Here is a 21,740-nt window from a genome sequence, read left to right as displayed (position 1 = left end):
CTTTCTTTAATATTCCTCGATGTTGGCATCGACAGCTCGCAATCCGCAAAGGCAGAAACATTTGTTTTTAGGATGAGTTCGCAGCTGTATTTAGATGTCGACTGAAAGGGCCGAGAGGACTACCGGCACACTCAGTCTGTCGGAAGCAAGCTTTGTGAACGACAGCAGGTTGGCATTCAATCCTGGACGTAATAACTCCTGTCCTGGACGTAACAACTCCTGTCGCGGTCTCATATCTGACTCTGAAGGAGCGCATCAAGATAGGTGAGAGGACGCCCAGCCAAATGACGCTATCGATCGTGACCAATTGATCTGCTGCTACCGCTGCAAACACTCCCGTAAGGGCGCTTGGAGGCAATGTTGCAAATGAAAAGGCAAAGATGGTGGTAGTCTGTGACCGAAAGGCACCTTCTTGATGGCTCAAGGGATAACAAGCGAGAGATGCGACACGGCGCAACAAAGGCGGGGTAAGATGTCGCCCCACGCCGCGGACTTTCATCAGTCGAGCGAACACTAGCCCAACCTTGGGAAGTCCTTCCGATTTCGGTTGGCGCTGCTATTCGAGATAGCGGATCCACTCTCTTATCAAGTGTCAGACTGCAAACTGCGTGCTACAAAGTCTGTATTAGGGAAACATTGTGAGATCTAGCGAAGTTGCATAAGTAACTGTCTGGGGCTCAACTTCTCTTCCAGTCTCTCACCAGTTCTTCTTACTCGACTGCACTTCAGATACTTGAGATGTCGACAGGAGTCGCCACCGACACGGCACCGCAAGCCATGAAGGCGGTGTCGTCCCATCCCCTTGCACCACTTTCGGCTTCGGAGATCACGGCTGCAGCATCGATAATCAGAGCCTCATGGCCGGCTCACACGGATTTGCACTTCAAGGTCGTTACTTTGCAGGAACCTCCCAAAGCTCAAGTCCTGCGCTACCTGGAAGCGGAGCACGCTGGAGAGTCACGACCACATCTGGCGAGGAAAGCTTTCCTCAATTATTACATTAGAAACACCGTGGGTGGGGCAATCGTGCTTAACAATCGACATCTAATAAATCCTTAGAACAAATTCCACGAAGCGGTCGTAGATTTGACGTCAAGGCGTGTCGAACACAATGTACTACTGGGTCCATTCATTCATGCCAATGGTGACGGAGACGAGATCGTGGCTATTGAAAAGATTGTTCTAGCCGATGAGAACGTCCAGGCCGAGATTGCCAAGTTGCAGCTCCCAGAAGGCACTGTTGTGATCAGCGACCCTTGGATATACGGATCCGATGGCGTGAATGACGAGGACAGACTATACCAGTGTTTCTTGTACTTGCGGGACCCCAACAACGCGGCCGAAGCTGACTCGAATCACTACGCCATGCCAATTCCAATCTCACCGGTGCTCAGTACTGAATCCATGAAGGTGATTCGGATCGATATCATGCCCACCGGAGCCGACAACACAATCAAGCCAGTCGAGAAGTACAAGGTGCAGCCACCGAACGAATACATTCCGGAAGCGCAGGCTCTCCGAACGGACTTGAAGCCACTGAACGTAGTACAACCCGAGGGAGCCAGCTTCAAAGTACAGCAAGAAGGTACTTCGAGTGTCTTATCGTGGCAGAAATGGAACTTCAGGGTCGGCTTCAACCAGCGTGAGGGTATGGTGTTGTATGATGTGCGATACGACAGCCGCCCTCTCTTTTACCGACTGAGTCTGAGCGACATGAACATTCCGTACGCCGATCCGCGTCATCCTTTCCACAAGAAGAGAAAGTAGCCCAGAAGCCCATGCGTAATCCCTAAACTAACGCTGAACAGGTGCGTTTGATCTGGGCGATGCCGGTGCTGGCATCATGGCGAACAACCTCAAGCTCGGCTGCGACTGCTTAGGCTCGATCTTTTACCTGAGCTCTGTGCTCTCTGATGATAAAGGAGGCGTGATCGACATGCCGAATGTCGTATGTATTCACGAGCAAGATGCTGGCATTGGATGGAAGCACACAAACTATCGTACCGGTCGAGCGGCGGTTGTTCGATCGCGCGAGTTGGTGTTGCAGTCGATCATCACAGTTTCAAACTACGAGTACATCCTAGCCTTCATCTTCAACCAGGCCGGAGAAGTCACTTACGAGATCCGCGCTACCGGTATTCTGAGCACGCAGCCCATCGATGAGGGTGTCGAGGTTCCGTTCGGTACCGTCGTGCACCCTGGCGTTCTCGCTGTTCACCACCAACATATCTTCTCGCTACGCGTCGACCCCATGATCGACGGCTACGACAATAGGCTGGTCTACGATGAAGCTTTCCCCATGCCCAGATCAGACTTCAATCCACACGGGACTGGATACTACGTGCAAGAGACAATCGTCGAGAAGTCGGGCGGATACGATACAGCATACGAGAACAACCGAACGTTCAAGATCCAAAATCACAACGTGCGCAATCCAATCAACGGCAAGCCAGTTGCATACAAGATCCAGGCTCCTGCCTTCCAAAAGATACTGTCTGATAAGGACAGCTTCAACTACAAGCGCGCCGAGTTTTCGGACCACAACGTGTACGTGGTCAAACACCGCGATGGCGAGCTTTATGCCGGAGGCACGTACACGAACCAGTCGAGAGGTGGAACCGGCGTGCGATCCTGGGCGGAGAGGAAGGAGAACGTAATGGACACGGATCTTGTGCTGTACGTCCAGGCCGGCATCAACCACGTGCCCAGGATCGAGGACTTCCCCGTGATGCCATGTGAGATTCTCAAGATTCACATGAAGCCAGTCAATTTCTTCGACAAGAACCCGGCGCTCGATGTACCGCCGTCTGAGCAGGGCTTCAACAAGAGTAATCTGCTGAGCGAGCAGCATCAACAGCCGAGCGTGGAAGCCAGGGTTGGACAGGATGGGTCATGCTGCGGACCAAAGCTGTGAGAGTGAAGTGAGGGTGCATGGTTGTCCATTACCGTAGGTAGGCAGCCCTTTGACTCAAACTAGAGTCGGAGAAGGGTGCGAGGATCAGCATCGGAGGTCAGACACAGCAAGACTGCTCTCCCATTGTTTATCGCAGTAACGAGGGCGTCCCATGCTCTGTAGGCTGTCGTTCAATCTGAAAACATGTTTGTCGACCATTCGACAAGTCTCCCGGTGAATAAGCCGTTTGTGAGGTGAGGGTACTTGGTAGGAGAAGGAAGGCCCGTGCGCGCTAGTGAGGTGGATCCCCAGAGGTGGACTTGAGCTTCCAACAAACACCCACCCATCTTGCGCCAGCTCACCGGGACGTCAGTGCCGATTGTCGACCTACCCCGCGTAATACCGACACGTTTACCGAACATGGCTCCGAACGACAAAGCCGGGCGCGTCGTGTTCATCGGCAACATCCCCTATGGTCCCGACGTCCTCTCCGCGTCTACCAGAAGCCTCACTGACCGTGTACACAGGCGGCACCGAAGAGCTCATCATCGAGACACTCGGCCGTGTCGGCCAGGTTCTGAACTTCCGGCTGGTCTACGACAAGGAAACTGGCCGACCCAAGGGCTTTGGATTTGCAGAGTTCGCCGACGCCGATGCAGCAGCGTCGGCTGTACGCAACCTGAACGACTATGAGATCATGGGCAGGAAATTGAGGGTTGACTGGTCAAACGACAACGGCTCCGGCGACAACGCGCCTTCGAACCAGAGCGCGCCGCCGCCGATGAACGGACAAGCACCGGAAGTTGCGCAGGCCCAGCCTTCGAGCACGCTCGGCCCCCTCCCGCCTGGCGTCGATCTGCCACCGAACCTGACCTGCCCCGACGCCATTTCGCGCACACTGTCTACACTTCCTGCGCCGCAGCTGCTCGACATCCTCTCACAGATGAAGGGTCTCGTCATGACAGATCCAGCCAAGGCTACAGAACTGCTGCGCCAGGCGCCTCAGCTTGCCTACGCCATCTTCCAGTCCCTTCTGCTCCTGAACCTCGTTGATCCTTCGATGTTGGGTGCACTGGTGGAGACAGCCCCTGCTGCAGCCGCGCCGCCAGTGCACGCTCTACCGCAACCGCAACCGCAACCGCAACCGCAACCGACACCACTTGCACGGCCGCCTACCAGCTATGCCATGCCTCCCGGCTACCCACCGCAAGCTGCTCCTACACCGCCGCAGCCTCAGCCATACGCGCAGCCCCCACCGCAAGCACAAGCGCAGGCGATGAACAACGATGCTCTGTACGCGCAGGTCATGGCTCTGCAGCCCGAGCACATCGCGCAGCTGCCGCCTGATCAGCGCAATCAGATTATGCAGATTCGCCAGATGCTCATGGCTGGACAACGACCGTGATTCCAAGTTGCTTCTGAGCATGGCGGCGTGCGACGACGTGGACAACGCGGTGAATGGCGAAAGGAAGCCATTCTTGGCGGTCCATCTGCGCCCACTGCCAAAGCGACGGTGGATCTTCGCCGAGCGTACAAGAAGTATGTTGGAGTCCGCAACAGTGAGGGACACGGCACGGTAGCCAAGGACGGAAAGCCACGCGCACATGTGGGCGAGGTGACGATGGCATTACTCCGAGTGCAATACAAGGGCGCTCACGAAGAGGCGCGTGTCGACAGGCATGGTGCGATGCTGAGCCCACGAATGGCCGCAGAGGGAGGCTCCCAGGAGCTGCAGCGGTAGGAATGCCGTTTCAGATTTGACTAGATGTGATGCATAGGAATTGGAACCCGCATTGACATGTCACATGGCAGCAGTAGCAGAGGCAATAGATACCCCGTCTGTTCACTGATTTTTATTTTTATTTTCTTTTTTATTCCGTTTCACCATCTCACGACTCCCTACGTGGTTTCCTCTAGACACACTCCAAGACCAAGGCCAAGGCCCTCAAAGCGGCGACGTTGAGGTCACTAAGAGACCCTGACCCCTGTACCCGCTTTAGTGGGCCCGAGGCTCCCAGCCGAATTGTCAACAAAGGACATCAACAAGTGATGCCTGTGTGGTTTGTGATGGTCAACGTCGCCGAATTGGCTCGTAGATGGCAAGGCGAGAGGCGCCGGGGAGCTTTCAAGTCCCGTGGAGGTATCAAGTAGAAGAGACGGCCGGGGATGCGAGGTGACATCCAAGTCGATGCGTGATTGGGCCCCAGCCACCATGTCGATCTCGACAACGCAGCTGAGGCGGCTAGCTCACATCACGGCTGCTTGGACATTTCCCATCCTCGACACCTCACGGCAGACGGCGAGAGGCTGCGTCTTGTCTCTTTTGCATAGCGCGCACCACCCTAATACTGCATCTCGATTCTATTCTGTACCCTAATTGACGACGCCACCACGTCACGACGCCACGACGCCACGACGCCACGACGCCACGAATGCCTCTCATTTGCCGCGACGATACCCAACACGCAATACCCAACCTGTGGAAGGATACCCCAGACACTGAATCGCCAGTTCATTCGCGCCCAGCGTCGCCCACGCCCACGCCCGCGCCCGCGCCCACGCCCACGACCACCCGCACGTCCGCCCCTCTCGGTTTCCCCAGCATCACATCATCATGTGGAGCAGGTTCACAGGCAAGACTGACGGCGGCTCGTCCGCCCCCAAGAAAGACGACGACGAAGCTCGCCGCCGCCGCAGCGACACTGCGCGATCGAAGCGCGACCGCGGCTCGGACATGAGGTCGGTCGTATCCTCAGCTTCCACGCGCAAGCCGTCGTCGCGCCGCACCGACAGCACGCCCTCGACCATTGCCTCGTACGCGACCGCCTTCGACGACACGCCGCGCGCCCGCGCGCCCACCAACGACCATCTCTACCACGACCCCAGAGACGAGCGATATGCGCGCCGCGACGACGACGACGACGACGACGACGACGACGACGACGACGACGACGACAACGACGGCGGCCGAGGCGGCCGAGACAGGCGGTCCAGCTACGCCGAGTCGTCCGTCTCTCTGGCTCGCGACGGAAAAGAGCGCAAGAAGGAGAAGGAGAAAGAGAAGGAGAAGGAGAAGGAGAAGGAGCGCGGCAGCAAAGACGGCAAGAAGAGCGAAAAGCGAAAGTCGATGCGCTCAGACCGGTCGAGCGTGTCGCAGTCGCAGTCGCAGTCGCATTCACGGTCGCAGTCGCAGTCGCAGTCGCAAGCAGGCGGCTACCGGGGCGAAATCGTCAACGAGCCTCGCGCGTTGAACCGCAGCTTCAGCGGGCAGATTGGCAGCGAAGGCTTCTCGCAGTTCCCCGGCCAGGCAGGTGCGCCAATGATGAGCGGCGCACTGCCAGTTGGGCACCAGTACCCAGCCTCACCTCACATGTCCAGCCATGTGCAGGACCAGTTCCCCGGCCAGGACCCCGTGCAATATGCTTCGGGTGCCATGCCCGGCCACAACGTCTTTGGTGCTGCCGCCGAGTTCTACAACGACCAGGGCCAGTCTGTAAACAACCAGCCTGGTGTCCGACCGCAACCGCCCTCAGTCATCATCGGCCAAGACACACCTCACCTCGTCGCTGCCTCAGCGCAAGCCAACCCTGTCGCTGATACCGGCACAGGCTCGGCTGCTGATTTCTATGGTGGCAGCACAAACCCACCTGCATCTGCACCGAAGCCGCCCCGACCCACTTCTATGCCCGGCGCCTTCGTCGACGATGGTATAGCGACCCAGAACCCGCCACGACCAGACGGCTCCAAACCCAGCAAGACCAATAGCTTCCCCACCACCGCCGCAGGCCTGGCTGGTGGAGCCGCTCTCGGCTATGCCATGGGCCACAGCTCTTCAAGTGCGCAATACGCTACCAGCGCAAGCACTTCTCATGTGCATCACTCTACATCATACAACAACACCAACACCAGCACTCCTGGAGGTCCCGGTGGTTCATCATCGATGTACTACCAAGCTGACCTGCCTTCCACCGCCGCCGTCAATGGTAGTTACAGTAACATTCCTGCCTACCAAGAAGCCACGGCAGATGTGCCTCCACCAAAGCCACCGCGGCCAGGGAAGCCGGACAAGCACTCGAGCAGCTCGAACATTGGGATGTATACTATGGCAGGTGCTGCCGGTCTCGCAGCTTATGGGCTGCATAATCATAATTCCCACCACACTTCTGATCACGCTCACCACGCTCACACCCACACCCACACCCACATTCAGAATCAAACCCACGTAATGCCTGGGGCTTTCCCTGGTCAGGGCTACACCGGTGCTGGTCCGTCGCCGAGCCCCTACATGTCTGGTGGCATGGCGCACCAACACCACCATACCGGTCCTGTTTCGAAATTCGTGGACTGGTGGAAAGACCATGAAGATGTCCAGAAGATGGAGGAGTACACTGAATACATCGGTGTGTGCAGATACTGCTTCGATCCTCGCTCTTCCGTCTTGGATGCGCCCCGCAAGCACCACTACTACGATCGTAGACGGCGCTCAGACGAATACGATCGTCCTTCAGGGGGCATCGATAAAAAGTCTCGTTACGGCCTGAAGGAGAAGACCTCTCGCACTTCACTCCATTCATCTAGTGATGACAAGCGTAAGAAGAGCAGCAGTGGTGCAGGGTGGCTAGCTGCAGGGTTAGGCGGCATGGGTCTTGCTACCGCTGGCAAAGCATTGTTCACCTCGGGTCGCAACGATTTCGACGACACCTATAGCATCAAGTCCGGCCGTGACACTCACTCACGACATTCGCGCCGCAGTCGCAGCCGGGAGTCTGATCGCAACAAACGCTACAGCTACGGGAGCGCTGGTATCCGTCATCGCAGCCGTTCTCAGGACAGAGTTTCCATCATGTCAACAGGAATTACCAAAGAACAGAAGGAACACAGGACCGTGAGGCGCCATGGTTCGCGGTCGAGTTCCAGTTCTAGATCACGAGACCGGAAGTCAGGTCTGGGTACGGCAATCGGCGTTGGACTTGCTGGAGCTGCGCTCGGTGCCGCGGCCAGACGAAAGCACAGAAGTCACAGTCGTTCTAGGTCACCCCACAAGGTCGTTGTGCAGCACAGAAGAAACAGTAGTAGTGAGGACGAGCGCCGGCGCCGACGATCACAACAACTTCGCCACAAATCTTCGCGAAGCTCAGCATCTGGCGCCTCCTTCATCGACATTTCTCAAGAGCATCAAGCCCAAGGTGGTTTCCTAGGAGGCTTCTTTGCCGCCCAGCCACCGAAAGAGAAGCGTGCTAAGAGGGCAAGCTCGACGCACAAGACGAAGAAGAAGGGCTTTTTCAATTTCGGTAACGGCTCGTCGTCGTCGTCATCAGAATCCGACATGGCCTTTGGTAGTGGGTTCGTACGAAGGACCAAGACGAAGCGTTCGTCACAGAATCTCAAAAAGCAAACTTCGGACGAACGTCTCAAGGCCACTTTGGCTGGGCTCGGCGCAACCGCAGCAGCCATTGCAGTGGCTAAGGCCAATCGACGTGACATTGGCAAGCCTTTGCCTGAGGTCGTAGCGGTACGTGAACGTCGTAATCGCCGCAGGAGTAGCGATCGCCGTCGACCAGGAGCTAGCTCACAGTATGGCGACGACGAGTGGGAAGACCTGCCTGACGATGGCACGTCGTCATCCGCGAGTGATGGCGGCCTTGTATATGGCGATCTTGACTTGCGCAAGACTCAGAGTCGCGAGTCGCTCAACTCCAATGGCTCAGGTACAAACAAGTGGGGTTGGCGATGGGGTTTTGGCAAGAAGAAGAGGCGATCGTCTGACAACCTTTACGACAACATTGCAAGCACACCACTCGCTCGCCCCGCTGCTGCCGCTGCGGTAGGGGCCGCTACCGCGACTGTAGCTGGTTCACGCTTCTCACATCATGATAGTGAGTCAAGCAGCCAGCACACGCTGCAGACGGTGTACCCTGTCGCCTCGAGCGATCCGACTAGTTTCGATGCCAGACGCACAAGCTCAATCTCCACGCCTCAGGCTCTCATCACTACCGGTCCCGGTGCGGTCAGCCTGCAGCAGCCTCAACCAATGCACCAAGTCCCAGGATCCATCTATTCTACCCAACCCACGTCTCAACAAGGCTATACTACTCCTACTGGACCTCCAGTCTTCTCGCAAGTACCCATACCTCCTCCCTACCCAACGCAGGCTCAAGCTCAGAATATCATCATCAACAATCATCAATATCCAGCACCTCCAGCACTGCCACGTCGAGCAAACTCATCCCCCGTCCAAAAATCATCGTGGAAGCGTGACGCAGCTATCGCGGGCCTTGCCGTAACCGCTGGTGCAGCTGCCATCGCCGCTGCCAAGGGCAGTGATAGTGATCGCCCCTCTAGCGCACAGAGTAACGTTCGCTTCAATTTGACCAAGGAGCAAGCCGCGAAGGATGTTCGCGAGCGACGCAAGGAGCAAGAGCGACGAGACGAGGAAGAAGAGCAACGCCGCGCTCAGCAGCAAAAGGAAGATGATCTACGCAGAGAAGAAGATGAACGTCGCCGTCGCGAAGACGAACTTCGTGCGGCTGAAGACGAGCGGCGGCGTGAAGAACTTCGTAGAGAAGATGAGCTGCGTCGAGCTGAAGACCTTCGTCGAGACGAGGACGAGCGCCGCCGCCGTGAGCTACAACGCCAGCAGGAGGAAGCCCGGAAGTTCATGGAGGTGGGGCGCCTTGCCAAGATCGAGACAGACCGAATCGAGGCAGAGCGCCGTCGTCAGCACGATGAGATGGTTGCGCGTGAGACTAAAGAAGCAGAAGATCGCGACCGTCGAGAACGCGAAGCTCGAGCAGAAATACAGCGCAGAGAGGCATTGGAGCGGGAAGAAGAGCAAAGACGTAGGGAGCGCCACGAGGCTGATGCGATAGAAGCCGAGAGACGTGAAGCCGAGATTCGAGCAGACATGGACCGTCGACGACGCGAGCAAGACGCTGCCGATCGGTACAATAGCGACCGCGATCGACAAAGGCTGGATTACCAGCCTACAGGAAGCTCAGTCAGCTCCGTGGCCACCGATGTTCGGCGCAAAGAGCAGGAATTACAAGACCGTGAGCGTGATCTTGTGAAGCCGGACAACTGGAAATCCACTGCAGCAAGTGCTGTAGCTGCAGGTGCCGTTGCAGCCATCACAAGCGCAGCAATCTCGTCACACAAGAACATTAACAAAGAACGAGACCAGCGTCGTGAGAATTGGCGCCATACCTCGTCTTCTGAGAAGGAGGTCGAACAGTCCTACCAAGCGTACAAGCCCGGTAAAGCAAGCGAGTATAAGCCAACCAACGTCAAGTCATATGAGCCGAGCTACGCTCAAATTGAACCGAGCAAGATAGCTCAGGACTATGCTGACGAGGACATCTTTGACCCCACCATATTCAAGAAGAAAGAGACAACTCAGGATATCTTCAGGGACTGGGAAGACAGATACACCGCCAAGCCAGTATCCCAAGCTGACTTCTTCGCACCCAAGGATCTTCTGGAGAACGATAATCTGCCCAAAGTTCGTCCTATCGATCCCAATGAAGGCGCTCCTGACCTCCATGTTTATGAGTCGCTCGACGATTATGGAGCCAGCCAACCCAAAGGTCCACCGTATCCTCCCTCTTACTCCTTTACCGCGACTAGAGACGGCCGTGGGCCGAGAACACCAGACCCAGTTCCGACATTGAACCTGATTCAAGCGACCCCTCCTGGTAGCAGGGCGCCCTCGATCCGCAGCGTCTCTATGCCATCCTCACCCAACATTGAGCCCGTGGAGGATAAGGAAGACCCGAGACCGAAGAACGCGCCATCAAGAGTCAGCTGGGGCGAGAATCAATTTCATCACTTTGACGTACCAACTCCTGAATCCTACAAGGAGCAATTCATTTCGGATCGAGAACTGAAAGAGCATGACAAGCAGTACTCTCAAGATAAGATCATTGTAGAGCGTGACTCGCCCGAGTCTGGACCGAAGACAACTACCCACCAGCCCTACAACGGTGCTGAGTCCAAGACACCGAAGCCAAAGGACGCTGCACCAAGTACGCAGTATATTTCTGACAAGAAAGACGAACCCACTTGGGACAGCATTGAAGGCGCCATGTCCAGGAAATCTAGTAAAAAAGAGAAAAAGCAGAAGAAGGCTGCCGCAGCGGCTGCCGTCGCTGCAGGTGCACTCACTGCAGCAGCAATCGCTCAGAACGACAAAGATGACGACCCTAGTGATTGGGACTACAAGCACATGGACAACCGATCGACTATCAGCAACCCATTCTCTGACTCGAAGGCCGCACGATCAACTATTGCTGCTAGCACTGTCTCATCTATTCCGTCGATGGGCGAAGCTTACAAGTCACCGTCGCCGTACTTCGACTACATCACCGAGTCCGAGACAGGTCTGTCTTCGACCTCAAAAGCAAGAGATACCATGCCTGACATGCGCAACGTCACAGTCGTACCGGATGAGCTGCACATGCCGGGTGAATTTGTTGAGTCGCCTGCGATCAATAAGTTCAGCGAACCTGCAAAGAAGGTTATGGCCGAGGAAGACTGGATCGCTTCATCGTCAAAGAAACGCAAAAATGGTAAGAGAAAGAGTGATGACACTGACAAAGAGACAGCACTGCCTAACGTTTTGCCGCGAGTGGAACCAGAGCCAGTCCGAGCCCGTGAGCCCCTGCAGGAAGAGAGCTTACGCACTATGAGCAAGGAGCTGCAGAGAAGGGAGAAGGAGGCTAAGCGCATGAGCATGATGAGTGTACAAAGCTGGGAAATGAGTGATGACAGCCGGCCATCAAGCCCAGTTGCGGAGCACGACATCAGGGATATTGAACCTCTGCGAACCGTTGAACCAAGCTACAACGCCCCACCAAGAGACCTTCCCAGTGCTTCGGAAGTGTCAAGTTACAACTGGGGAGCTAGCGACGACACACAATCGTCAACTTCGGTCTCTACTGTTGTGCCCTACCCTCGCCCTACATCCGTCGAGGAAGCACGAGCCATGGAGACGTCATCTTCTGGTGACGTGCCCGCACGACCGAAAGAGGTGTCAAACTCCAGAGATGCTCCCCGACATGGTGAGAGCGACATCGGCAGTAGCTACAGCAAAGCCACCTCTGCTGCTCTTGCTGGAGGGTTTGCCGCACTCATGGGCGCTTCTACGAAACAGGATCAAGACCGCATAGCCGCTGAGCGCGAACATGCTAGGCAAGCCTTGGAGGCTGCCAGTAATCATGACCCTCGTCGAGAAGAGCCAAGGCCTCCACCCAACGGCACACGGTTGCCCGACAACAACGACCAGACTATCACGATTCCCAGCTATGCATTTGAAAATGGCGAGGAATCAGCTGATGTTAAGACACCTCGCCGCAAGCCAGAGAAAAGGCACAGTAGTGGCAAATGGTCACCCTCTGTTGGCTCTCCGCTAAGGTCTGAAATGAGGTATGACGACTATCTAGGTCGGGAGGTCAGGTACACTTCGCCTGAACAGCACCGTGTCGAAGCCCCCAGGATTCCCACTCAATCTTCCTTCATACCTGCACCTGAGCCTCCAACGTCACGCAACATTCAAGACTCTGGATACTACGCTCCTGATGATCAGCCACGTAAGGAGTCTGTGGAGCGGGACTCTGACGAGTTCTTCTCTGCCGGCTCCGAAGAGAGGGAGAGGGAGAAGTCAGAGAAGGCTCGTGAGCAGATGATTGACAGCTACAACGCATATCAGCCTCCCAAAGCACGAAGCGATTACGATGAGACCAGTACTTATGTAACTGCGTTTAGTCGACCAGATGATGAGTCGGAGAGGACTCGCAACGATCTCATCAACGCGTATAACGCATACGAGCCTTCTTCGCGAAGCCAGCATGATCAGGATGATACAAGCACGTTTGTCTCTGCATTCAGCCGACCTGAAGACGACACAAGTACCATCATTGCCTCAAGAACCAAGCATGACGGTGACGATGATGTGCGGTCGACAGTCTCCTCCAGAAGCAAGAACGAAGAGGACCCAGATCGCGAAGAAAGGCGTCGTCGCCGGCGTGAGGCAAAGGCAGCCCAGTCTGGCAGTCGCGAACAGAGCCGTGATCGAGGCTACGAGTTTGACGATGGCAGCGAACGCAAACGCAGCCACCGCCGCAAGCATGCTGACGAGAGTGGTTACATCTCGGATACAAAGTCTACCGTATCTGAGGCGCGCTCTGAAGCCAACAGTGACCGTAGACGCAAACACAAACGGAGAGAGAGTGAAAGAGATGGATCAACTGAGAGCAGAGTCCGATCGCGGTCCTCCGCTGCGTCTGAGCCTAGTGACCCGTACGATGCGGAACGCAGATCTTCACGCAGGAAGTCAAAGCGAGACGACGACTTCGATGATGGTGCATCCATGGTCTCCACTTCCTCGCGCCGTGACGAAGATCGGAGCAGCAGACGGAGAGAGGAGAAAGAGAAGGAGAAGCGCTCAAGTGGTCTCTTTGGCCTCTTTAGCAGCAAGTCAAAGGAGAACCTGGCAGAGTCCAGCAAGTCGTCCAAGTCCAAGTCTAGAGATGACGAAGACGACGAAGAGCGCAAGCATCGCAGAAGAAAGCATAGGTCAGACCGCGGCTCTACGTACGGCTCGGACGATGATGACGCAAAGTCGACCATCTCGACGAGCAGTCGCAGTCACCGCGAGAAGAGGAGTAGCCGCTCTGAACGAGGGGGCGAAGATAGAGACAGGAGGGACCGGGATGATGAAAAGGTACATCGCTCTTCCTTGCGATAGCACCACCATGCAGGACAGGACGGCCAGTCTCCTGGTCAGCTCTAAGACTCGACATCTTAAGACCTGTGTAACAGCAAACTCGTCAAGCTATGCAGGAGACCGGACATTGTGTCTTGCTTGGTGATAGCGCTTTTCTACGCATGTAATTAAAATGAATGTTAATGTTGTGATAACAGGATCGCTCCCTTTCCCGACACTCCGCTCCGCCTGCCAAGTCCGATCGACAAGGAAGTCCATACGACGAGCAGTCTTTTTTAGACGATAGGGTGGTGGCCGAAGCCACTCCACTGCCCGACGATGAGACTGATGCCCAAGCCCAAGGGGATGGGATCATCCCTGGCAATCGGGCCGAGGCTCTTCTTCCGACTCTGGAGGGTATCCACACATATCTTACGCCATCTGGGGCTATTGATCGACCAAGGACACCGCCACACCTTTCCATCGAGGACTCACGTGCATTGTTGACGCGCCTCACGGGCTTGCAGCCATGGCAGTTGGAGGCGTTCCCGGACGAGCTTCCTCCTCTGCCTATTTCCGGTCCAAACTCTCCTACTCGATCACCAGAACATGCACGACCGACATCATCGTTCGGTGAACGTCGACTCTCTTCTTCAACAGCCGTGCCTATACGCTTCCGCAAACCTCCAGTCTCACCAGCTGTGCAACAACGCGAGTTTGGCGCCGACCACGAAGCAACACCAATACCAGTCACCCAGAGCTCACCCTTCCGCCGTCATGTCAAATCTCCATCGAAAGAGTTTATAGCTTCCCGCGAGTTTCGACCATTATACCTCGTCGAGCGCAACCGTAAATCCGATGAGATTGATGAGTACCTACCAGCTCTGCCATCAAGCGGCAGTCCGTCTCGCGCCTCGTCCGCCAAGGAGTCAGAGACAGAAACCGAAGGCGAGTACGAGTCTGCTCACGAGTCTGCTGATTATGAGTCTGCTCTCGAGTCACCCCACTTAAGCGCCAGTGAGACGTCTGACGATCCGTTCTTTGACCCTCTCAGCGTTGTGTCGGAACTAATTTCCCCTCATCCCGGACCTGAATTGAAACATCCGGAATTAGTTGATCGTGAAATCGAGGAGATCACCGAGTCGGGACAGGCAACACCCAAGGCGTCCGATTTTGCTGCTTCAGCGCAAACGGAACCGCTGTTGCCTGCTGGTCCAAGTCATGAGGCGCTTTCTGCGGCTTTGGAGCATGCCCAGGCAGAAGATCGTGGGGCATCCTCTCCAGGGCTTGCAAGCCCTCTTGCAGCGAGCCCATTCTTCGATGAAAAGATGATGCGCAAGGTACCAACCGACCGTGATGACGACTTTTCGCCGACCAAATCGTCCAGTCTCCTGCAGGAAGCCGCCCTAGGAGCTCTTGCAGGAGGTGTTGTAGCCACAGCACTTCGTCACCGTTCGCCATCACCTGAGCTGAAGAAACCTGAGCTCACCCATACTTCTTCCTCGAGTTCCAAGAAAAGGAAGAAGAAGGACAAAGGCAAAGGGCCCGCAACAAGCCAGTTTCCCTTCTCTGAGTCCGGTGAAGACCACTCAGAGGAAAGTGTCACGCCATACATCCCGCAATTCGTCGAGAATGAAGAAGACTGGTCAAAAAACAAACCAGACTCGATCGTCACTGATGATGATACACTCGTCGGTGAGCCAAGCGCCGGCCCATCGCTCGCGGCTTCAAAACAAGCGCAAACAGAGAAAGTCCTAGATGCCACCCAGCCACACGATGAGCCAGACGTTGACGCTAGACATTCCATTGTAGGCTCCGCACGATCTGACGAGACCGAGCGCGAGGTATTAGAGCCTGCCTTTGCTGAAGTCCAAAAGGGAAACGAGGTAGATGTCATGGATTATTTGGTCAAGGACGATGGGGCCTTGACGCCTGCGGGTGAGGAGGCGCCTGCTGTTGTCCCGGAACAGAAAGCTGAAGAACCCGAAGTTGCTCAGCAGACTGTTGAGGAAGCCATCACGGCTCCAGCTCCAGTTTCAGTACCAGCTTCGGTATCGTCATCAGTGCCAGCACCAGAGCCTGCGAGGTCATCCTGGGGTTCCGGTCTTTGGGGCGCAATCGGTGGCTGGGGCAAGAAAAAGCAGACACCAGCTCAGACAGAGACACCGGAGCCCGAGGTCTCTACACCTGCACCTGTTGTGGAAGAGAAGAGTACAATCGAGCCGTCTGCTGATATTCCAACCGTGCAAGAGAAGGAGGAGGCTTACGTGCCTCCTGCCGCTGCTGTCGCCTATGGAACATCACTAGCCAAAGATGTTACTCAAGAGCGAACCATTGCTCCGCTCGCGCTTGTCACTGACGCCCCAGTCAAGGAAGAGGAAGTCGATAGTTACAAGTCGCTTCCAAGAACCTACACGCCGCAGACCGCCTTCTTTACCGACGATGGAAGGCCCTTTGGCTTTGGCATGATGCCGGTTTTGTCTGAAGGTCAGAATGACAAAGTGGCAACCCCCGGAGATGTCGAGACACCGGCTAAGGAAGCTGCAAAGTCTCTTCTGTCTGCGACTGAGGCCGAGAGTTCCGAGCCTAGCAAAGAAGTACCTGCTACGATTGAGCAGCCTACGATCGAAGAAGCCCTGCCGCCTGTGCCATTCGATACCCCAGTTGCAGCTGCAGACAAAGAAGTGGCTCAATCAACTCCCGGTAAGAAGAAAAAGAGTAAAAAGGGTAAGAAAGCTAGCACCCAGCTGCCCGAGCCAGTTGCGGTCGAAGAAGCACCAGCTCAGCAGGCGACAGAACCAGATGCTGTGCAGGAAACACCAATGCAGTACGTGACGCCGCAGAAAACGTACTTTGGCGACGGTGGAGTCCCCGCCTTTTCGTTCCCGCAACCTGCGTCAATGCCTACACTCGACAGGGAAGTAGAGCTTGCCGCTGTAGAGGCGACCTCAATCCAGCAGGCATCATCGGAGCCTGCCGCAGTACAGGACAAGCCACAGCAGTATGTGCCACCACAAACTTCCTATTTCGGCGACGGTGGCGTTCCAGCTTTCACCTTTCCAAACATCATTTCCGCACCTGCCGAGGACCGCGACTTCACGCTTGAGGATACGCCACTCACCAAAGAGCACACCGGAGACGTATTCATTGAGCCTCGTAAGGTAGCAGACGACTCTGTAAACAAGCAGAAAGCACAGCAGACTACCGAAGTCGAGCTAGTCCCAAGCATACGGGAGATCATTGCTGATGTGCCTGGAGTCGAGCCGACGATTGACATTCACGATGCTGTCGTGCCAAAAGATGAGGAGGTAGCAGCCGTTTCCGTCATTGAAGAGGTAGTTGCGCCTGTTTTAAGCAAGAAGAAGTCCAAAAAGGGGAAGAAGAGCAAGTATGAGAGCACGCAACCTTCGACTCCTGTCGACACACGACCGTCGAGCCCTACTGGAGAGGCGCAGCGAGATTCTATCGTCGAAGATGTACCAGCTTCAGCTCCCGTTGTCGCTGAGTCCAGTGCACAATCAGGACTTGGGATTGCAGACGAGACAAGGCAACACGCGAGTCCAATGGATGCCGCCGCGGTGCCTTTGCCGCCAGATACCCAGGACGATGAACGCGATCTGTCGCAAACCGAACAAGCTCCCGTCGAACTTGCGCTTGCCGATACAGAGACTCAGAATGATCAGCTCGCTCAACCTCTTTCCGAACAGTCCACCGAAACCCCTACGCCTGCAGCTGTGGTGGCTGAAGAGGACTGGGGCTACACGCCTAAGAAGAAGGGTAAGAAAGGCAAGAAGAGCAAGAGCGGTATTCAGACCCCAGAGGTACAGGTTGAGTCTGCGCTTGAGTCCGTCGCTGAACCTATGGCACGTACGACAGAGCCCATTTCGAGTTCTCAGGAGCCAGCGGACTTGTCAAAGGATGTCGATATACCGGCTGACAACATGATCGACCCGGCCTCAGTACCGCTACCAGACGTCCAAGACGAGATCGAAGATACAGCAGAATTGACGATTGAGCATCCTGAGTCCACACCAGTCATTGAGAAGTCTACCGAAACACCAAGGGACCTCGCTACACCCCTCGAGCCAGCTGAGGCTAACATTGAGACTGACGCTTGGTTGGAAGGCGAGCCACTGGACCATGCCTCAACACTTCTAGAGAAAGAGAACCCACTGGAGTTGGCTGACACTGCGCTGCCAACGGACACTCCTGCTATCGATGACGAAGTTGCTGTGCTCTCCAAGAAAGACAAGAAGAAGAAAAAGAAGAAGGGCAAGGGCACCGAAACGCCTATCGAGGAGGCTTGTGCAATCCTCGAAGAGCCCCAAACTGTTGCAAAGTCCACTGCGGCTGAGCAAACTTCTGAGGCTATCCCCGCCGAGCTTGTTCCTGCCCAAGAGCCTGTGGAGGCAACAGAAGTTGTTCAGCCAGCTCCTGGCGCTACTTCACCTACAGCAAATACACAAGCTGTCTCGTATGAGGTCGAGGATGCAGCTACCGCAGCGCCAGCGGAGGTTGAAGCGCCACAGGTTGTCAACGAGTCGCAGCTTGTGGAACCCAGACCTGCCATGGAAGACGAGACAGTAGTACTGTCTGCCTCCACGTCCAAAAAGGATAAGAAAAAGAAGAAGGGCAAGAAGGGTAAATCAGCGGACGAGTCAAGCACGCCAACCCTGGAGGCCGAATCTGTTGCTTTGCCTGTCGAAGCTGACCGATCCGAGCTCGTCCCTGAGCCCCGCTCTATCGACATCAAGACGTCTGGCGAACCATCTATCGGCGATTTAGCTCTAGCTGATCAAGCACTGCTTGACCCTGTCGATGTTCCTCTGCCTGATGATACAACGGAAAAGGAGCTCCCACCGCCTGAAACTGCAGCAGTTGAGCAAGCATTGCCCGAGCCAGCCAACGTTCCTTTGCCTGAAGAGTTTGAGGATCGCGAAGCTTCATACGCTGAGCTAGCGTCCGAACCACAAGATGCCCAGCTCTTTGAGTCCGAACAGACCGACCCTGCCGGACGAGAGCTCGTGAATACGACCAAAGACCAAACTGTCGCTGGTGCCGCGGTAGCCCATAATGAGTCCGTCGTGAAATCGAAGAAGAGTAAGAAAAATAAGAGCAAGAAGGGCAAAGCGGTGGACACAGAGCCAAGCACACCTGCCACCGAAGAGCCACCCGTCGTTATAGAAGTCGATTCCGCTTTGTCAGCAACGGAGCCTGTCAAGAAAGATGTTCTGAAGAAGGAACACGTTGCAGAAACCCTCAACAACGATGCATCGGGTATTGAAAAAGTACCAACTGTAGGACTACCCATCCAGGATGTAATCACTCGTGATACCTTGGAACCGGCCTTTGAGCACACACCCAACACAACTGAGCCTGCCAGGGAGGAGGTCGAGGTAATAACACCTGTTGCAGATATACCTATCGAAACCGCATCTGCTGTCGAAGAGCCGCTCACAGCAAGTATACCTGCTCACGTTGACCCTCACAATGTTTCTGGGCGTGCCGTCGATAAGCAATCTGCAGTTCACGAGACTCAAGCCATTGATCGGGCACCTGCCAAGGAGGAGCCTATCATCGATCCCTTTGCAGGTCTTACTAAAACCCAGCGCAAGAAGCTCGAGAAGAAGCTCAAGGCTGAGGCCACACAGAAGGAGGCAGAAGGAGCTTCTCTGCCTTCAACTGAGCCTGTACAGGAAGACACTCAGGAGGCAGCACCTGCGAATGAGGCCCCGACTGAGAATCTTTCCATGGCCATCGAGAAATATCCTGCCACGTACATACCTACCCAGGATGCATTGGTTCCTGAGCGCCAGGAGCCAGTCGTTGAAGAGACACCCATCGTCGAGCTGGCACCTGCCCACAAGAATGCCTCGACAACTGATGAGATGTCAGTTCCTGAAGATGCGCCCGCTCTTCCAGATATGCAAGTGGTCCAGGAAGCGCCTGCAGCTGATCCGTTCGCTGGCCTTACCAAGACGCAGAAGAAAAAGCTCCAGCAAAAACTGAAGGCGGAAGCTGCGCAGAAAGAAGCTGAAGCAGCTGCCTTGACTGAGTCTAGGTCTGTTGAACAAACCAGCCAAGATCCTATATCTGCGGCGGAAGTGCCGTCTGAGGCGGCAGCAGTCATAGAGGAAGCGCCCGTCACGGCGGAATTGCCCTCATTGGATGCCCAAGAACCCATTGAGGAGCCAGCCGCCGAAGAGACCTCAGAAATCAAACAGTCCGTTCAGGAAGACCTTCCACATCATACCGCGCAGCCGACACCTAAAGAGGAGCCAGCGGTCGAACAAACATTGACTGCTGAGAAGGTCTCGACGGTTGACCCTCACGCAGGACTTACCAAGACGCAGAAGAAGAAGCTGCAACAAAAGATGAAAGCTGAGGCTGCTCAGAAAGAATCTAAGGTGTCTGCGTCTGTCGTTGAGCCTATGGAGGGACCCAGTCAAGATCCTGCTTCTGCGGCGGATAAGCCATCCGAAATGGCTTCAACCATCGAAGAAGCGCACACTGCAGAATCGCCTGTTGTAGAGTCAATTCCTTCTGTCGAGGTTCCAGCATCTATCAAAGCAGCATCGACCTTGGCGCAAACACCAGCCACCGAGCCATTCACGCAGGACAATGCCTCCCGCGATGTGCAGCCTACAGCCGGGGATCAGACTGTAGCCGAAACAACACCAGTCGTTGATGAAGCCCCGGCCGTCGACACTTTTGCTGGTCTTAGCAAGAAGCAGAGGCAAAAGCTTGAAAAGAAGTTGAAAGCCGAAGCAGCGGAGAAGGAAGCAGATGCTCTCCTAACTGCTAGCGAATCTGTTCAAGGCAATATCGAAGGTCTTGCAACTGCTACAGATGTCCCTGCTGGCACGCCTGCAGCCACGGAAGAGGTACAGGCACTGAAAGAAGCCACGGTCGCAAAACCGATTTCGACCGATGTGGCAGCACCAGCTGCTACGGAAACATTGACGGAAGCCCAAGTGGAGGCGGCCGAAGCAGCGTCAAGTGAGAAGGCCATCTTGGCTGTCGATGCATCTGCCCAGGACGAGTCCTTAAGCCAATCAGCACTGCCATCAGCTGAAGAGAAAACTCCTGTCGATCCATTTGCTGGCCTCAACAAGAAGCAAAGGCAGAAGCTTGAGAGGAAGCTCAAGGCGGAGGCTGACCAGCGAGATGCCGAACGGGCTGCATCTGAAGCCCGTGCACCTCGTTCTGCGGACGATGCTACCGAAGAGCAAATCCAGACGCCAGCACCTGCGACCGAAGAGGCAGTTGCAGCTACAGAGCAGACAACGACAGCTGGTGTACCTGTTCAGGATGTGGTTGCTCGTGACAATGTGGAGGAAAAGCGTACCACAGACCTCGCCTTGCAATCTGCCGCCACACCCGCTCAGGAGTCAGTCATCGAGTCCATCGCCGAAGCAACAGCAGAGGTCGACCCCTTCGCCGGACTCAACAAATCTCAGAGAAAAAAGCTCGAGAAAAAACTAAAAGCCGAAGCTGCCCAAAAAGAGATAGACGAGGAGGCTGCGCGAGCACAGGAAGAGATCAAGAGTGCTGAGCCCACCACGTCCGTCGATGCCAGCGCTTCAATTCAACCAGCGGAACAGGAACAGACTGTTATCGATGATACGTGGCCTGCGGAAGACATGCTCACAGAGGATGCCAGTGTGACCGTTGCCCCCACTGAACAAGCAACAACTATTCTCGAGCCATCTATGGCGGTTGATGTGGGCGTGAGCAGCTCAAATGACGCTTTGGAACCAGCAGTGGTAACAGAAGAACTCAGCAAACCAGCTGATGCATCTGCTATCGTTGCTGAAGAGTCAGTCGTAATCCAGGAGCCTTCTGGGCCTTCTAAGAATGACAAGGAAGAGAAGAAGAAGAAAAAAGGAATTCCATCTCAGCTCGAGCCCGAAGTGGCACCTGCTGAACTTTTCGAGCCTGCTCCCACCACCGATATTGTCTCTGAGGAGCAACCAGAGCAAGGGACCTTACAGACAAATGAGCTCGCTCGAATGGACATGCCAGAAGAGGCCGCACCCGCCCTCGAAAAGTCATTACCAGAGCCGGCTGCAGACACCGTGGCAGAACACCCCTCTCTTGAGGAAGACGTACCTCTGCCAGACTCGACAATAAGCACGGAGCCTATCG

At 55.4% G+C, this 21,740-nt stretch overlaps 4 protein-coding genes across 4 annotated transcripts, besides 10 other annotated features; all 4 read left to right on the top strand.

Annotated features, from left to right (window-relative positions):
- Positions 1 to 738: 738 nt before the first annotated feature.
- EKO05_0000122 (Primary-amine oxidase) lies at positions 739 to 1,767 on the top strand (the record flags this gene model as incomplete). Its single annotated transcript, XM_038936609.2, has 2 exons — positions 739 to 1,011; positions 1,060 to 1,767. The coding sequence occupies 2 exons, from the start codon at positions 739 to 741 to the stop codon at positions 1,765 to 1,767; spliced, it is 981 nt and encodes a 326-aa protein (XP_038802657.2).
- A 76-nt stretch (positions 1,768 to 1,843) lies between these two features.
- On the top strand, positions 1,844 to 2,914 carry EKO05_0000121 (Primary-amine oxidase; the record flags this gene model as incomplete). Its single annotated transcript, XM_059635385.1, has 1 exon — positions 1,844 to 2,914. The coding sequence occupies one exon, from the start codon at positions 1,844 to 1,846 to the stop codon at positions 2,912 to 2,914; it is 1,071 nt and encodes a 356-aa protein (XP_059491368.1).
- A 399-nt stretch (positions 2,915 to 3,313) lies between these two features.
- On the top strand, positions 3,314 to 4,298 carry EKO05_0000120 (uncharacterized protein; the record flags this gene model as incomplete). Its single annotated transcript, XM_059635384.1, has 2 exons — positions 3,314 to 3,368; positions 3,421 to 4,298. 2 exons carry the CDS (start codon positions 3,314 to 3,316, stop codon positions 4,296 to 4,298), a joined length of 933 nt encoding a protein of 310 aa, XP_059491367.1.
- Positions 4,013 to 4,046: a tandem repeat.
- Positions 4,118 to 4,169: a tandem repeat.
- Positions 4,299 to 5,273: 975 nt separating the features above from the next.
- Positions 5,274 to 5,325: a tandem repeat.
- A 97-nt stretch (positions 5,326 to 5,422) lies between these two features.
- Positions 5,423 to 5,465: a tandem repeat.
- A 42-nt stretch (positions 5,466 to 5,507) lies between these two features.
- On the top strand, positions 5,508 to 13,634 carry EKO05_0000119 (uncharacterized protein; the record flags this gene model as incomplete). Its single annotated transcript, XM_059635383.1, has 1 exon — positions 5,508 to 13,634. One exon carries the CDS (start codon positions 5,508 to 5,510, stop codon positions 13,632 to 13,634), a length of 8,127 nt encoding a protein of 2,708 aa, XP_059491366.1.
- Positions 5,801 to 5,856: a tandem repeat.
- Positions 5,935 to 5,978: a tandem repeat.
- Positions 6,044 to 6,097: a tandem repeat.
- Positions 6,768 to 6,805: a tandem repeat.
- Positions 13,281 to 13,326: a tandem repeat.
- Positions 13,635 to 17,833: 4,199 nt separating the features above from the next.
- Positions 17,834 to 17,863: a tandem repeat.
- Positions 17,864 to 21,740: the final 3,877 nt, after the last annotated feature.

Source organism: Ascochyta rabiei, chromosome 1 (assembly GCF_004011695.2).
Source record: "Ascochyta rabiei chromosome 1, complete sequence".
Classification (NCBI taxonomy): domain Eukaryota; kingdom Fungi; phylum Ascomycota; class Dothideomycetes; order Pleosporales; family Didymellaceae; genus Ascochyta; species Ascochyta rabiei.
This window is presented reverse-complemented; position numbering and strand designations above follow the sequence as displayed.